The sequence below is a fragment of the Chinchilla lanigera genome, unplaced genomic scaffold (assembly GCF_000276665.1).
Source record: "Chinchilla lanigera isolate Chin_1 unplaced genomic scaffold, ChiLan1.0 scaffold00012, whole genome shotgun sequence".
Classification (NCBI taxonomy): domain Eukaryota; kingdom Metazoa; phylum Chordata; class Mammalia; order Rodentia; family Chinchillidae; genus Chinchilla; species Chinchilla lanigera.
The window spans coordinates 26,267,332-26,285,863 of NW_004955413.1; the positions used below are offsets into that span (position 1 = coordinate 26,267,332).

Here is an 18,532-nt window from a genome sequence, read left to right on the forward strand (position 1 = left end):
AGAAAACAACACATATACTCCTTTAAAAATTACTGTTCATGACTAGTAGGATGAATCATTTCTATGACAGTACAGTAAATATAAAAACAAATATGTGTAACCAAAATAACCAACGCCATTGGTTTTTTAAAGCAATGCCATCTGAGTTTCACTTAATTTTTTATAAGTTACTTTTAGTTAGACTTTAAAATACAGAAAAGTCAAATGATACTATAAAAAACAAATACAGCAATTATAACATACCATTCAGATATGTTCAAATATAACAAATTGCTTCAGATTTTTTTTTTTTTTTTTTTTTTTTTTGGTACCAGGAATCAAACTCAGGACCTTGCACTTGCCAGGCAGGCTATGCTGCTGAGCTACATCCCTGGCTCTGCTTCAGACTTTTTAAACAGAAAAGTGAACATATCTTCTTCTAACCCACACTTGCTAATAATTTTGCAGCATACATATGTTTTCCATAGACAACACAGTATGCTTTTACTCTTTCATTTTTTGTTTGTGTGTGGTACTGAGGAGCAAACTCAGGGTCTCACACAGGAAGGTCACGGCTGAGGAGGTAGCTCAATGGCACAAGCACCTGCCTAGCAAGCACAAGATCCTGAGTTCAATTCCTAGTACCAAAAAAAAAAAGTCGATCTTAGGCATGAAAGTACAGCACTGCTTGTCTCCAAACAATTCTGCTTGCATTTAAAAAAAAAAAAAAAAAGTTACTCAGTACTTTAACAGAATCAACTACACTGTGTTATAAAATTAAGGGGCTGGGGATATAGCTCAGCGGCACAAGCGCCTGCTTGGCAAGTACAAGGTTCTGAGTTCGATTTCCAGTACCAAAAAATAAATAAATAAAACAGCTAACACACAGGAAGGTAAGCATTCTACTACCAATCATATCCCCAGCCCCAATGTTTTAACTGCAGGAAATGGTATCACCTTTAACATTTTGTAACTTTTTTTCCTGTTTGTGTGGGGCAGAAATACAGATTTGACCCAAGGCATCCCTGAGCCACATCCTATTCTGAGGCAAAGTCTCACTAAATTTCCTGGACTAGTGGGGCATCATAGCACATCCCTGTAATCACAGCACTCAGGAGGCTGAGGCAGGAGGACCACTAAGTTCAAGGCCAGCTCAAACTACATAGCAAGACCCTGTTTCCAAAAAAAAAACCCACAATGGCCTTGATTGTACAGTCTCCCACCTCAGCATCCAGAAGTAGCTGGGTTTGCCAGGCATGTACCTCCATGCCTAGCACTTTTTTTTTTTTTCTCTCTCTCTCTCTCCATACTGTTTCCAGGAGTTATGTCCCCTGTGGTCTAATTTATCTACTCTGTTATCACCTAATAAATTGCCTTAAAATGCCACTGCTTGCTTAAGCATTCCTCTATACTTAGTTTCCAAATTTTTCCTATTATAAATATACAATTGGCCGTCCAGAACCATAGGTTCTACATTCCACAAATTCAACTAACTGTGAATGGAAAGTATTCCAGAGAAAATAACAATGTAACAATAAAAATAATACAAATAAGGCTGAGGGTATAGTTCAGTGGTATGGCATGTGTTTAGTACACATGAGACCCTGGGTTCAATCCCCAGCACTGTAGTAGTAGTAGTAGTAGTAGTAATAGTAATAATAATGTAAAATTTAAAATACAGTATAGCAACTATTTACACACCATTTTCAAGGTATTGGGTATTATAAATAATCCAAAATGATTTAAAGTATACAAGAAGATATATATAGGACACATGCAAAAACTATACCATTTTATACAAGGGACTTGTATCCATAGGAGATTTTGTATCCTAAGATACTGACAACTATAACTGAAATAAAAACGTTTCCTTTTGCATTAATGTAAAATTTACCCTTAAGGGCATATACCCTGAACTGGTGACTTACAGGATATATTCATCTTCAGTCTCACAAAACTCTTGTCTCAAACTTTCCATTGAGCCCTAATTCACATACCCATCAGTAGAGTTTTCAGTTTTCTCTTTCCCTACAGCCTTGTTAATAATTTATTAAGTAAAAAATAATAATAATAATTTGGCATGTAAAATAATACCTTTTTTGTTAGAGAATAAGCCAACTTTATACTTTTATTACATACAGTATGGGCTTCTTTTGTGATTTAGAGCTCTAGGTCATTACATACACAAAATATGTAATTTACTCCTTTCTTGTGTTCATTCATAGATGCTATGGATTTGTAAATCTCATACAACTTCCAAAAGAACAGAAAATGTTTCTTCACAATTATGATTTTCAAGTTGGCGTAAGTCTTTAGGGAAATGATGCTATCAAGTATCTTTAGTCAAGGCAACCACTGTATCAAAATTTCATAAAGCTCTAATTAGCAAAATGGTACATAACTCACTCATACAGATAATTCGGTCCTACTTTTTTTTTAACCCTGGTATTGGGGATCAAACCCAGGCACTCTACCACTACACTATATCCCTGGTTGTTTGCTTGTTTGCTTGCTTGCTTTTAAACACAGGGTGTCACTACATTGTCTACACAGAACTCAGACTCAATCTTCCTGCCTCAGCCTCCTCAGTGCTGGGATTACAGGCATACAGCACCACACCCAGTTGAGGTCCTACTTTTTAAATTACAGCTTTATTGGGATATTCTGCATATTACACATACCATAAAATTCACCCTTTTAAAGTGTACAGTTCAGCTCTGCCTCCCAGGTTAGGAGAAGCCAATGGAATCACGGAGGGTTCATGGGGACTTCATTTGTTTTTTTGTTCATTTTCTCTGTCTCTCTCTCTCTCTCCCCCTCTCTGTCTGTCTCTCTCTCTCACCAGAATACTAAGATTTAACATGTTAATGTGGGTTCTTTTTAACTCCTTCAAAATGTATCAAAATAAAACATTTTAAAAGATGAAAAAAAAAGTATACAATTCAGTAGTTTATAGTATATTAACAAGGTTGTGCAATCATCTAATACTGAAGCATTTCTTCACCCAAAAACAAACCTCTCTGCCAAGCATGGTGGCACATGCCTATAATCTCAGCTACTTGGGAGGCTGAGGCAAGAGGATCACAAGTGTGATACCACTCTGGGCAACTTGGCAAGACCCTGACTCAAAATAAAAGGGACTGAGGATACAGCTCACCTTTTCCTGGATTCAATCTTCATAACCATGAAAAGGAGGACAGAGGAGAAAAGAAGAGAAACCTTTGCCTGTTAGTAGCCCCTCTCCATTCCCCTCTCTTCCAAACTCCAGCAACCAAAATCTACTTTTTGTCTCTATGGATTTATCCATTCTGGACATTTCACAAAAATATGTAGTCTGTTATGACAGGCTTTTTTCCCTTAGCATGCTTTCAAGCCTCATCCATGTTCAATAATGTGTAAGTACATCATTCCTCTTAATTCCCAAATAATATTCTATTGCAATGATTATACCACATTTTATATATCCATTCACTAGCTGATAAACATTTAGGATCTTTTCATTTTTTACCTATAATGGAGAATGCTACTGTGAACATATATTCAGCACATGTATTACAACTTTTGTGTCAGTATGTTTTCAAATCCCTTGGGTGTGTAACTATCACTGGGTCACACAGTAACTCTATGTGACTTACCACCCAACTTTAAGCAAATTTCAGCATTATAACATATACCACACTCCTAAACACCTAATCAGTTGCTTTACCTTCCACCAGCGGGGGTTAAAAAAAAAAAAAAAAAAAAAATCAATCAATTTACTCTTATCCACAATCTAAAAAATTTCTAGGTCACTTCCTTCAATTCAGTCACAGAATAAAGCTCTTAACTCTTAACATGCATACACACATCCTTTTCCAAAATGGAAAGCAGTCTAACTTCGACTTCCTGGAAAGGCATCACCCGTTCACAAATCACAGCTCCTTTGAGATTACAGTTGTGCTTGTACAGACCTTACTTCATTATGTCATGCAGACAGACTATGCACATTATTGTTCTGCTTGAAAAAAAAGACTGATGGGAATCTGGCTCCAAGTGTGCAGTGGAGAGCTGAACACAGGATGCTTAGTTCGGCACTGCAATGCCAAGAGTCTCACTGGATTGAAGCAGTTAACAGACTTGAGGGCAAATGTTCTATTTCTTTCACTAAATGAGGTTTTAAAAAAAAAGTCTAATGTAATAAAGGAGGCTAAGAAAGAGCCTGAAGATTTTGAGTGTCATCAAAGAGCTCTATTACTAATACTGTACTCTTTTCTCATTAAAAAAGCAGAGTCTGTTTTGCCTATTTTCATAGGACTTTAACAGATGTTTATCAATCCTTCCAACAATGTGAAGGCAAAAATAGTGACAGAACAGCTTACTGGCATTTCAGAGAAAAACCTGCATGGTTTAGTAAAAAAACAGAATATGTAATACTGAAATCATAGCTCCCTATGTAACAGAAGGGGCCAGCTGCAAACAGGACAGTCATAACCTTAGTAACCTTCCCTTTCCTGATGCTAAATTTTCCAGCCAAACCTCTTCGGGATAAAAGAAAAGAATTTCCATTCCTCAAAGCAATGAATTCCCCAGCTTTAGGTCTGGCTTAATTAAGCACATTCAAGGCACAAAACATAAAAGAGAACTGGCCTTACCACTCAGGAAAGCACAGTAAAGGGGAGCCCAGGACTGTTCGGGTGGAACACATGACTGTGACCCATACAGCAGGTCACAAAGTGCAAAGGAAGAGACTGCTTCTGTAGTTTTCATCCCCTCAAGAGTAACGTCATCTGCATAGTGCTGTATTTCTCCAGACCATTTTACGATCACAATTCTGGAATTATTCTGTCACAACAAGCCATGCAACACAGATTAAAGTTTACTTCCCTTCTTCTAAGCATTCAGGAGACAGGAAAAGCTAAGATGGAAGACAAGCAGACATTTTCATTGTCTCAAAACTTATCAAATGATAGAACTACTGAATTTTACAGTCTGAAGAAACCTAAAGTATCCAATGGTTTCAGATGATGAAAAAACTTAATGAAAAGTCATACACAGTTTGTCACGGTCATCAAATAAATTAGTGGCAGAGCCAGAAAGAGAGCTCAGGTTCCTAATTCTCAACTCAGCTATCCATACTACTGTATTGCCTGCCTTGCTTTTCTTTTCTTTTTCCTTTTCTTTTCTTTTCTTTTTTCTTTCTTTCTCTTTCCTTGCTTCCTTTTCTTTTCTTTCCCCTTCCCCTTTCTATTCCCCTTTTTTATTTAAGACAAAGTTCCGCTATGCAGTCCAGACTGGCCTCGTGGCAATCCACATACCTCAGCCTCCCAAGTGCTGGGATTACAACAGTGCACTACCACACCCAACTACTTTGGCTATATTTTAAAATGAGTTAGAATCTCATGGACATACATCCTAAAACAGTTCTGCTTAAAAGCACTCATAATGCACTGGTCACATAATCAATTTAGTAGGCCATAGTCATGTTGCAATTAAATGAAGTGGGAAAAAAATTAAAACTATCAGACTGTACCACACATGTAAAGGTATTATTTCAAAGCTTCTGTTTCACGTAGCTATATATTTATGGTGTATCAGGTCCTAATGTAAAATATATCTTAAACTATGAGTCACAGCCAAAAATGTTTGAGAAACATTGCCATACATAAAAGGCAAAAGGAAGTTGAGAATAATTATCTTCCCTAAAATCTGTGTCAAAGTCCTACACTGTTAGGCTCAAATTCAGTTCTTATTGGTCAGCCTAATTGCAGGGAAAAGGAAAGAAGGGGTGGGGGACACATATTACAAGCAATATGCACACATAGCTGGAATGCCAGGCCCAAATGATGTTATTTCTATCAACCATGAAGATACACAGATTACTAAAGGAATACAATCCCAAATTTCTTAAACCATTACACCATTCTAACCATTCAACTACTCCTACTTTTAAGCAATAAATACCACCAAAACACATTCATAATGGCAAATGTCTTCGTAATCTTCAACAAAAATACTTTACTCTTCTCAAACAAGAAAATCTGGCCTAATTTTCATTGAAGAATTCCAAGATTATATAGTACAGCTCTGAAAGATTCTTTCCAAAAACTTACTTAAGCAATAACTTTTTTAATAACAAGGATAAAATAAAACATTATCAACTCACCACGTCTTTGGCTCAGTTTCCCAACAGTGACTCCACTGCTATTCCAAGTGGGCAATCCTGTGTGTTGGACTGCTATCCCTGATCCCTGGCCCCCGAATGCCAATGGTGTATCTTCTACCCACGGTCATTCAACAACCAAAGGTACTGTGCCTCTAATACTTTCCCAAATGAGCTATGGAAAGAGGTACATTTCCCACTCTGCTTAGATAGCTGATGGCCACAGAATGAATTGCAGGCTCTGATGCAGGGAGAGAGATGTAAGGCAACTATCAGTCTCTTGATGCATTTCCAAGACACCCAATAAGATTACCCAATCTGAAGTGGAAGAATTGGGCTGGGGATTTAGCTCAGCGGCACAGCACCTGCCTGGCAAGTGCAAGGTCATGAGTTCGATTCCTGGTACCGGAAAAAATGAAGTAGAAGAATTATTTATTATCTTTTTGTAGCACTAGGCAGTCACTAGGTGTTATTTCCAAAGTGGTACAACAGCAAACAATCATTTTAGGGAAAAAATGGTTAACATACATACATACTTTATCCTAAATTAAAAGTGAGTCTGAATTTACCTCAAATTTCAGGAAAAAAGGAGGGAACAGAGAAGCAGTAATTACAGAAGGCATGTCCAAGGTTACTTTCTTGCACAAAGTCTACAGGTACATTTACATGCGTATGCACACATTCAGTGCACAGACTTAAGGGAAAAGTCACTGAGTATTTTGTGAGATGTTTCATTAGATTGAGGGAAAAAAATAGGTAACCCTTACTTAATACTTGTGACCACAAACAGTACCAAATGCCTGTTTAATCCTTGCAGTGCACTTACTAGGTATCATTATTCTCCAATTATACAGAGAATAGTGAGGTTTAGAAGTTAACTGTTGAGCCAAGGTTCAAATCCAGATAATTCCAGACCCCTCACTAAAAGTAGTATTGTTCCAAGTCACACATAAGAAGATTGAATGAAGGAATTTTAAAAACAGGAAAACACTTGTCTGAAAACCATGAAAAATGTTAATACTCCACTGAAGTGCAACTATGAAAGGTTATCAGCAAAAATTCTTTATAACCCAAAGAAAACTAGATTTACATCCCAAGGTTCTTAAGCAACCACATTTAAACTCTGCACTTAAAAGTTCACAATACAAAGGAGCTCAAACTAAATGAACTCTGAACTACATTTTTTACATATTATCTTCCACAAAGCACTCAATTTTAAAACACTATTAACCAGCTTGGCATGGTGGCACATGCCTGTAATCCCTGCACTCAGGAGGCTGAGGCAAGAGGATCACTGAGTCTGAGGCCCGCCTAGAATACATAATGAGTTTCAGCCAGCCTGAACTATATATAGCAAAACACTGTCTCAAGAACGACAACGAATAATATATACAAATAGGAGGGAGAAGAAAGACACACAATAAACAGGTAAAAAATAGCTGAAGGAAGAAGATAAATTTGATGCACAAGTTAATCAAATTAGCTGGGCGCGGTAGTACATGCCTGGAATCCCAGCACGGAGCAAGGTGAAGCTGGAGGATCATTGTGAGTTTGAGGCCAGCCTCCCCTACACAGTGAGTTTGAGGCCAGCCTCCCCTACATAGTGAGTTCAAGGCCAGCCTGGACTACATAGTGAGATCCAGTCTCAGGCCCCACTCAAAAGAGAAGTTAATAAAATTTGTGGATAACTCCAAAGAAAGTTTAAAAATGTTTACAAGGGATTTGGGAGGGGGGCAATGCTGAAAATTCAGTACTGGAGTGAGGTCATTAATTCTAAATTGTACACTTCAAACAGGTGAATTTGTAGTATGTAAATTACTCTCAATAAAGCTGTTTTTTTCTTTTAAAGTGGTATTTGGTTGTCAAAACAAGAAAGCAAACTTATATTAGGGTTTTTCTGACTAAACCATAAAAGGGAAGTAGCCAAGAGAAAAAGTACACTGATTTATTCACTAGACAGGAAAATAACAATAAAAATTTTCATGGATTAAAAAAAAATACTAGGGCTGGAGATGTAACACAGTAGAAGAGCTCTTGCCTAGCAAGTGCAAGGCTCTGGGTTTGATCCACACAATCAAAAATAATTTTTTTTTTTCCATTTTGACTTTTTTTTTTGAGACAGTCTCACTATGTAGTTGGCTGGCCTTGAACTCACTGTATAGCACAGGCTGGCCTTGAACTTCTACTTGGCCTCTTGAAAGGTCAGTTCTGTGTCTCTGGGTAATTCTCTACAGACTTTACTGAGACCACAATGAAAGCTCACAGGGTTTTTTTGTTTTTTGGGTTTTTTTTGTCTTTTTCAGACAGGGTCTTGCTATGCAGTTCAGGCTGACCTTGAGCTCACTCTGTAGCCCAGGCTGGCCTCGAACTCACAGTGATCCTCCTGCCCAGCCTCCCGAGTGTTGGGATTACAGGCGTGCCCACCACACCGGTCTAAAAGCTCGCTATTTTAAGAGCAGAAAGACAACAATTAGGAAATCCTAACTGTAGAACAGAGAAAGAACATTCCAACTTAATTTCTTATCGCCTAGGACAAACTCAACTATTCTGATCCCAAAGTTAGTACCTATGACTAAGGAATGTAGAGATGGTAACTTTCATAACAGAATTTCAAGAGAAAGTTTTAGAGCAGAAAATCAAATTTATAATTACTTTAAAAGAAAGTGTGGGGGAAAAAAGAATGTGGTAACTCCTTTGCAAACATGATAACAACAATCAATTTCTTCAGCCAACTAAAACATCCAAATGGGGTTTTTTGTTTGGGTGTTTTTGGTATTTTTAGAGAAGATCAATTTGCATTGGTTTGGGAACTTCTGCAGAAGTTTCCCCAACAGCAATACTGTGCTGTGTTTACTCCACCTACAGATACAAACAGAGACTAACAACACCTGTAAACAACCACAATTCACACATGCTTTGAGATCTGAAAATATCAACCCACCCTGACGTCTGCACCAAAGAATCTTTCAGGAAATCCTAGGTCAGGAGTCTCAACTTTCCCAAATAACAAAATTTCAGACCTGCTGGTCTCCTCCCTGCCTTTGGCTAAATCAGGAACAAACCCAGAAGATAAAAACGAAAAATCCAAGCACCTGCCCAGGAAGCGCAAGGTCCTGAGTTCGATTTCCAGCACCCAAAAAGAAAAAAAAAAAAAAATCCTAACTCATGTAGATATTCTGGAAGACACAGATGAAATACTAAATCAATAGGGGCTGGGGATTTAGCTCAGCGGGAAAAAGCGCCTACCTGGCAAGTGCAAGGTCGTGAGTTCGGTTCCCGGTACCGGAGAAAAACCAAAACCAAAAAAAAAACTAAATCAATATATAATTCTACTTCCTCTATGTGGTTACATAAGGATCAAAACATTTCAAGACAGTGATCTTCATAATTCTCATTCACCTAGACTTGAAAAACTGTATTATCAATGAATTTGATATTTTTCAATTAAAAAAATACATGAAAGCTCACGGTGCCATGCCCAATCCTTAGAAGGCACTCAATGAATGTCAGTCTTTCTTTTCTTTCTGTTAATTTTACAGTTTTTTCATGAAGTAGTCCTGTTTACTAGCACCCCAATATAAAGGCAGAGTAGAAAAGTATTTCCTGACTGACCACTGAGACCAGACCCTGAAAATTAGGCCACCAACTAAGATGAAGGGATTCATCTGCAAAAAACAGACTTTCCTCCTCCCTTCCCGGCAGCAGTTTCAATTCCAAAGCCATGCTCTTCCTGCTACAGGAAGTGGCTCAACTGTTCTTCCTTGTAGCAGTGTAAAAGTTCCTGTTCTTTGTGACTGGAAAAAGCCAATCTCAAAAACTATTGGTGCAACAGAAGCCCAAAAACACATCAACTCATGGAACCCATGTACAAGTTCACAGGATTACCAGCTGGGGGGCAGTGAATACTGTTGTTCTGGCTATCAAGTTCACTCTGTGATTCAAATCTCTTGCACCAACGAACAAAGTGGTCTCAACATACTTACGGGGACAGAAAGCTAGAACTACATAAACTACCAGTATTTCTATCCTTGATAGCAAAGGTTCAGAAACAGGTCAACAGAGTTGTGCGAAGCTGCCATCTATAGCTGGGTATCTGACACGTAAAACAGATATATGAGCCCAAGTCATACGTGTATAATTTTTTCCTTTTGTCTTTTTGAGACAGGGTCTCGCTACGCAGTTCAGGCTGCCCTTGAGCTCACTTTGCAACCCAGGCTGACCTCAAACTCACAAGGATCCTCCTGCCTCAGCCTCCCAAGGGCTGGAATTATAGGCATGTGCCACCACGCCCAGCCATATGTGTATACTTTTGTTCAAGCCTTGGAGCTTAAGATAAGAACAGACCCATGCTGTGTGTCAAATCAAACTCTAGTGGTTATAGGTAGACAGGCCCATCATCAACAGCAAAATTTATAGCAACTCTTTACCCCTTAAGAGTCCCCACAGCATGCCCATCACTATACCATTCACTCTGCCTTTATGGAGTTAAGAAACCATCTGGGAAGATCAGACTAAACAGTTCAAGAAACACAATGTCAGCTTCGTGTGGTGGCACACACCTGTAATCCTGACACACACCTATAATCCCAGCACTCTGCAAGACTGGAACAGAAAGATCTCAAATTCAAACTGAGCCCAGCATGGGCAATTTAGCAACTTGGTGAGACCTTGCCTCAAAATTAAAAAGAAAAAAAAAGGGGCTGGGAATGTCAAAGGCTCTGGGTTCAAGCCCCTGGGGAAGATTAGGGAGGGGGGTTGCCCTGTTAGTACAGAGTATCCCTGCTATCCGGTAATTTAAAATTTTTTTTTAAAAAATCAGTAAGCTTTGAGATAGGGGGGGCAAAAAGCTTTCACAAGAGATACCTTAAAGCTGGACTGTTAAAACTGTCGAAGTTGGGGTTAGTAGCCAGGAGAGCCTGTATTCATAATCAAATCCAGTCTGCCTAACTAGCCTTTCTCTGGCCAAAGGTCTCCCTCATCCTCACAAAGCACATCAAACCCTTCTGGGACACACAATTCTTGATAATTCTATTGTTTCTCCCACTTCCTGGAATGTTCTTCCCCTCTTTCTCCTGATGGGTAACATTAACCCTAGTATACAACCAACACTCCATAAAGCATAGTCACTGTGTAAAACTTCTTTTTATTATTTGAGATCCAACTGAAACATTTTTCTGGTCTTTCCCAATTCCCCAGAATTAATCTACTTGTCTCTCCATACTCCCATAGCATTTATCCATATGCTTTTATTAGAACAATTACAACCATTTATGTCCTTTGCTCCCTTTTTTCTTTCTCTTTTACTTGTCTGAACAAGAATCATCTTTTAGACAAGCGTGGTGGCGCACGCCTGTAATCCCAGCACTCGGAGGCTGAGGCAGCAGGATCACTGCGAGTTTGAGGCCAGCCTGGGCTACAAAGTGAGTTCAAGGCCAGCCTGAACTGCATAGTGAGACCCTGTCTCAAAGAAAAAAAAGAATCATCTTTTATACAACTCTTTACCCCTTAAGACCTAGGCATATCTGGCTCATAAAAGGTGCTCTTTATATATCTGTTGACTGAAGGCCCAACTGACCCAAATTTACAAAATGGGTAACACTAGAATTCTTTTCCCCTTCGGTATACTTAAACAATTTCACTTTGTCAATGCCCAATGTATGTCTACATTTTTATGAATGTCTGCGCCATAATTACATCAACAATTCATACAAAAAAAATTAAAATGGATTCACTAAAGATCACCTAGTGACTAGTTTTTGACAATAAAACTCTTCATCAATGCCAACTAAAATATAAACTGAGGATTAATTTAAGTGATAAGTTAGATACTGTGGCTGGAGAGCCTTCTCACTAAAACAGGGCCACAGCTTTGCATGTATTCTATTGACAGGTATTTATATTGGCTTTAGTCACAGATAGTGGAGGTTATAAATTTAGAAATCCAATAACAAACCCGAAGTTTATTTTCAGAAACTTTCCATATGGTAGGAGTTTCAAGAAGTAAAACAGCAGCCCTTTTCCCTGCTGAAAGCAGAGGGTAACAGAGCGCCAAAAGAGCAAACCCTGTCCTGACTCTGATCTTGGCAATGCTCAAAGCAGAGGAAGAAACGTGCAGGGCCAGCAAAAGCCTCTCTGGATATCTGGGCTACTCCAGGCCTAACTACTAATTTTATACATGTTCACATTCATTTAAAACACAATTTGTGGCTTGGAACTTTAAAAATGTTCTAATGTGCTAGTCTGTCCACATATTAATCAAGTCTGCCAGGTTTGAACATGCCAAGCTTAAAATATCTCCAGATCTTGTGCAAAGGTATGAGCTCAATCTTTTATTCTCAGGAAAAGGAACTCAGGGGAGAATGACTAAAGCTAAACATTTCAATGGAAGCTATGATAGAAAAAGCTCCTGCATGGTGATGAGTTACATTTTAAAAATACGTGAACAGAAATAAGATACAAGCTAATGACAGATTTCTTCTATTAATCTCAAAATGAGATCTTGGATTTCAGTTTGAATTGTCAGAGAAAGAACTGTAATTTCTACATGAGACCATCCTCTATAAAGGTTGTTTTAGTCATCCACTGACTAAGCCCCTTTGGAATCCAAATCTAGCTCACTTTATATTGAAATGAATTCTATTTTTATAGGAACAGTAATATAAGCAAAGTTCTTTCAATCTTTTATCAGCTTTGGAAAAATGACAATAAAACCTGGAATGACTAAACTTTTATAAAGAAAACCTCAGATATAACACATCAGATCCCTTCATTTTCATCTGGGGAATGCAGCATTAAGAGTCCAGTGACTTGGTAAGAGAAAAACTGGGACCAGAATCTGATTACTAGTCCAATCAATGCACTTATTCTATTACAAACTAAACACACAACTTTACCAAGACAGAAACTGTTTTAGAAATTACAACAGAAGAAAAGTGTAAATATCCATTTCCTAAGTAGATGTGCCCTACAGATTTGGAAATATCCCTTTAAATATGGGCAGTGGGGGAGCTACAGGTTTGGTTCAGTGGTAGAGCAATTGCTTAGCATGCACAAGGCATTAAGTTCAATTCCTACCACCATCCAAAAGCAGGAGGGCAGCAGCAAAACCATGGCAATAACTTTCAATGCTTTTGGTTAGATCCATACTTACATGGGATCTCAACTTAGAAGTTTAGCTTTGAAGTTTTCCTTTCATTCTACAGGGGATGGGAATAATTTTTACACTCTAAAATGGCATTATCCTTATCCGTCAAACAATAAACTTCCTACAAAAAAAATTCACAGAAGAATTCAGAGTTGTTTTTGTTTGGCTTTTGTTTTCTTTTTTGAAAAAGGGTCTCACTAAGTTGCCCAGGCTGGCCTCAAACTTGCAATTTCCTGCCTCAGCCTCCCAAACAGCTGGGATTACAGGCAAGGGCCACCCAGGCCAGTGTCTTCTCTCAAAAAAGGAGGGAAAAATAATTCCCATGTAAGTGAATGAATTGTACTTTTCAAGTAGTCAGCCTCAGTACGGTACAGTTACATATCTCAACAAACTGAAAACCTATGGAGAAAATATTAATCTTACTCTGACTCCTGTTTGCCCTTTCTTCTGCACCCAAAGAGAGCATTAAAAGGACCTGGCCCACTACAGCAAGTAATGGGTCAGAAATGCCAGTCCATGGAGCCCTCTCAAATTGCTCTACAGGTGGCACTATCAGAGTTTCCAAAGAATCAAGGGGAGCCGGGCGTGGTAACGCACAGCTGTAATCCCAGCCCTCAGGAAGCTGAGGCAGGAGGATCACTGTGAGTTCAAGACCAGCCTGGGCTACAAAGTGAGCTCAAGGCCATCCTAAACTGCATAGCAAGACCCTGTCTCAAAAAGGAAAAAAAAAAGAATCACAGGGAGACCACAGGGTTCCTTCATGCCCACACTGTTCTAGAATAGACTAGGAAATCTGCAGGGAACAATATAATCCACTGCCTTGTACAGCCACCGAAAATCTTTCCATCCCATTTATCAGTCTGACTTGTACACATTTTTGTTTTGTTTTAGTGCTGGTGACTGAACTCAGGGCTCTGTCCATGTTAAGCACACTACCACTAAGCTACATCCCAAGTCCTCCTTGTACAGATTTCAGTACAACATGTGATTCAAATAATAAGGGGAAATGGAAGCAATACCACATATCCTACAAAGGGAGGGAGGGAAGGAGCAAACACTGAAGACCTCTGCAGCCCCACTGGTCAACCCAGCATTCAACCTAAAATGAGGAAGGTACTAGAACATTCACAGTACTTTACAATATAAAACTAAAATCTCACATCTTTTGCTTAAAAGAAGAGTTTCAAATTCTATGAAAGTTTCCACCTTTGTCTTCATCTGCCGGATCCCGTCACAAGCCATGGTAGCATATATTTCATTGTATAAAAATTCAGACATGGGTCTGTAAGCCTTCTGTATTCATGGATTTCACCACCATGGATTCAACCAACCACTGACCAAAAATGCTTTAAAAGAGCTGGGGCAACAGCTCAGTGGTAGAGCCTGCTTAGTATGTTTAAGGCCCTGGGTTTGATCCCCAGCACTACAAAAAAAAAAAAAAATTGGTTTTAAATTGAAAACAGCTGTGTGTGTACTGAAATACACAATTTGTTTCTTCCCAAGTCAATATACACCTAGCATTTACATAGGATTCAGAACTACAAGAAATCTGGAGATGATTTAAGGAATACAGGAGAATGTGTTCAAATTACATACAAATAATACACCTTTTATAAAGGACTGGAACATCTGCAGATCTGCAGTATCCATGGCAATCCTAATCCTTCATGGATACCAAGAAACAGACTGTCAACTCCACACATGCAGGTGTAGCTCCTGCTTTTTCAGACTGCAGAGCAAAGCCCACTTTAATTTTCAAGTATCTGAACATCTCTCCTTCTACATGATTCTCTTAGCTGGTAGATGCCTACCTGTAGAGATGACAGGTGAAGAGGAAACTGCAGCAAAGCCTCTAGTATAACTGGAATTATGAGAAATAGAATTACAGGAAGGAGTCATTTTGCCCATCGATGTTCTAAGTAAGAGGAGAACTGTACATCTCAAATCTGACTTCAACACCTTTACAGCAGTCGACTGTGTTTAAGTAAAATAAAATGAACAATTTTTATTTTTACCATAGTATTTTAATTTTCAAAACATACAACGTATTAACTACTTTTTTTAATCAAAGAACATAATTAGGTACATCCTTTCCCATATCAGTCACCCAGTACTCCTCAAAAAACAGTTTTCAAGTTTCTTTTTTTTTTTGGGTCTTTTTGAGACAGGGTCTAGCTGTGCGGTTCAGGTTGGCCTTGAGCTCACTTTGTAGCCCAGACTGGTCTCGAACTCACAACAATCCTCCTGCTTCAGCGTCCCGAATGCTGTGATTACAGGCGTGCGCCACACCCAGCTCAAGTTTCTTATAATCTAGCATTTCTTGGTGATGGACTCACTTTCCTATGCTTGTAAATTTGGCTACAGGAGAAGAAACAGAATGACTTAGCTGGTTACTGCTGTACAAGAAAGTACATCTCCACCGCCACTGCAGTCTGCAACCTGCACACCAGGGCCTGTGTTCAGTGTGTCACATTTATGCCCTCCCTGTTCCTATTCCCATTCCCGTGTCTACACATTCATATCCAAGAGAGAGGGTGTTTTGTGTGCATGGGGGTGAAATATACAAATCATTTAAATCACTTTTAAGTATACAATTTAGTAGCATCTGTGCACTCACAATATCATTATCCTCCGATGCCTTTTCATCATCCCAAACAAAAATTCTGTACCCACTGGACACTAACGCTCCATTCTCCTGACCCCTGATAACATGCACTCACTTTGCCTCTATGAATTAGCCTATTCTTGGAACCTCATACAAGTGAAACCACACAGTATTTTTCTTTTGTTTCTGGCTTGTTTCACTCAGCATAATAATCACAAGGTTCACGTATGCTGTAGCATGCATAACAACTTCATTCTTTTTTATGGATGAATACTATTCCATTGTATGTGTACAGTACACCCCGTTTTGTTTATCCGTTTATTAGTCTGATGGACATTTGGGTTGTTTCCACCTCTTGGCTACTGTAACAACAGGAAAATACTGTGAACTCTGGCATACATGCATCAGTTTAAGTTCCTGCTTTTAATGATTTGGGGTTCATACACAGCAGCAGAATTGCTGGGTCATATGGTAATTCTACATTTAACTTTTTGAGAAACCAGAACTGTTTTCCACAGCAGCTGCACCATTTTACATCAATAATACACAACTTTTCCTCCTTCACAACACTTCATTTTCCCTCTTTGCCTCTTCTGTAACAGCCATCTTAATGGATATGAAGTAGTATCTCCTTGTGGTTTTGATTCATGTCTACTGCTTCAAGACCTTTTGTACGTGAACTGTGTTCTGTGGCACTGATCCATCTCTACCCCACAAAGAAACACCTGCCTCTTCTCTGCCACTCCCTAAGTGAGCCACTGCCACTTCAAATCTTGTTCACTACAGGGACCACTGTACTCCTCTCTTCCTTTTCTGGAATATCTTTTCACTATTTTATTGACTTTCTTCTCAAAAAACACTACTTGTAACCTGACAATGCCAGTTCAACACAAGCAAGCTTCTAGTGGGAAGCCACCTCCTCACAGCATTTCTGTACTTTCTAATCTTCTGAGGAATCACCAACAATGCTCCACAGCTCTTTCTGGATTATCTAACGCACTCTTTTTTCCTGGTTTTAGGTTCAGTATTCTTTTGAAAGACAAAAGAGGATTGGTCTCTGGACAACCAAAGCTTGACAACGGCCAGTCTAAATCTACCTACATATAAGCAGAGATGAAAGATCAATACACTAAACCTCTTAATCACCAAGAACACAAAAAAAGTTGATCATATTTGAAATACTTTTATTTTGAACCCACAATAAATTGCTCTTCAAACGTTAATGGTGCCTGGAATACAATAAGCTTTCAATAAATATTTGCTGAATGAATAATTTAAGGAGATAATATGGCAGCCAAAAAAGGTTTGGAATTAGACCTAGACCTGTATTCTAACTCATATCCTAGCCATATGACCTTCAGTTAAACACTTAGCTTCTGTGAATCTCAGTTTCCTCCTCTTGTAAAGTAACTGTGTAGGTTACAAAGATGCTACTGTTGGTACACTGTTGGGTATTCGTTGGTACTGGGTCTAGGTACCATCAAAACACTGATTTAAACACAAGAAACAGTTTATCATATATTCAACTATTTTATGAGGCCCTAGGTTTGATCCCCAGGATCAAATATGGATCTTACATGCTATTGGAGCAGGAGGGTGAAACCAACAAAACAAACTATATAAATCTGGGGCTGCAGCCTGCCTGGCAAGCGCAAGGTCATGAGTTTGATTCCCGGTACCCAAAAAAACCCAAAATAAATAAATAAATAAAAAATGTTTTTAAAATATTGGGGGCTGGAGAATGCAGCCCAGTGGTAGAGTGCTCACCTCCCATACAGAGGTCCTAGGTTCAATCTCCAGCACTGCAAAAACACAAAAAATAATAAACTCAACTATCTGCCACCTTGGCTATCAGATCAACTGATAATCGGTTGTTTTCATATAACCCTTACATTACTTAATGATGGCCCCCAAGCCCAAGAAGTTATTTTAACAATTTTATTACAATATATTGTTATAATTGTTCTATAATTATTGTTACTTATCTTTTACTGTGCCTAGCTTATACATCAAATATTTATCATAGGCATATATGTTTTCTGTTTTTTGAGACAGGGTCTTGTTATGCAGTTCAGGCTGGCCTTCAACTCATTATGTCGCCCAAGATGGCCTCAAACTCTCAGCAACCCTCCTGCCTCAGCCTCCCAAGTACTAGAAATATGGGCATGTGCCACCACGCCTGGCAGTATGTATGTATTTTTAAAAAACAGTACATACATATATAGACTTCAGTTTTAGGCATTTATTGAAGGTCTTGAAACATATTCCCTGCAGATGAGGGGGACTACTATAATTTACTTTTGGTTTTACACATGTTGAGTTTGTGCCAAAGGGCTCTCCAACATTCCCAAAAGATATATATGGTTGGAGATAAATATAGATGATGGATGGATGGATGGATGGATGGATGGATGGATGGACGGACGGGATAGGTATTTGTGTGTGTGTGCAGTGCTGGGATTGGAACCCAGGGCCTTGTGCAAGCAAGGCAGGCACTCTACCACTGAGTTATAACCTCAGCATCATTTTACTATCTCATAAGACATGATAAACCATAAATTTAATCTGGCCAGACAGTTTCATAACAAGTTCAGCAGTTACTACATAATGACAAATAAAACACTGCATAGTTTGATATTGATTAATTCTGCTTTTTTTTTTTTTG

At 38.7% G+C, this 18,532-nt stretch overlaps 1 protein-coding gene across 1 annotated transcript in view; it reads right to left on the reverse strand.

Moving 5' to 3' along the window:
* The window catches only part of Mkl1 (megakaryoblastic leukemia (translocation) 1), a gene marked incomplete in the record, with an annotated part of 172,213 nt that overhangs the window by 128,272 nt on the left and 25,409 nt on the right, over positions 1-18,532 (reverse strand). Inside the window, 1 exon segment of the mRNA XM_013511484.1 lies at positions 15,074-15,123. Coding sequence (XP_013366938.1) covers positions 15,074-15,123 — 50 coding nt within the window.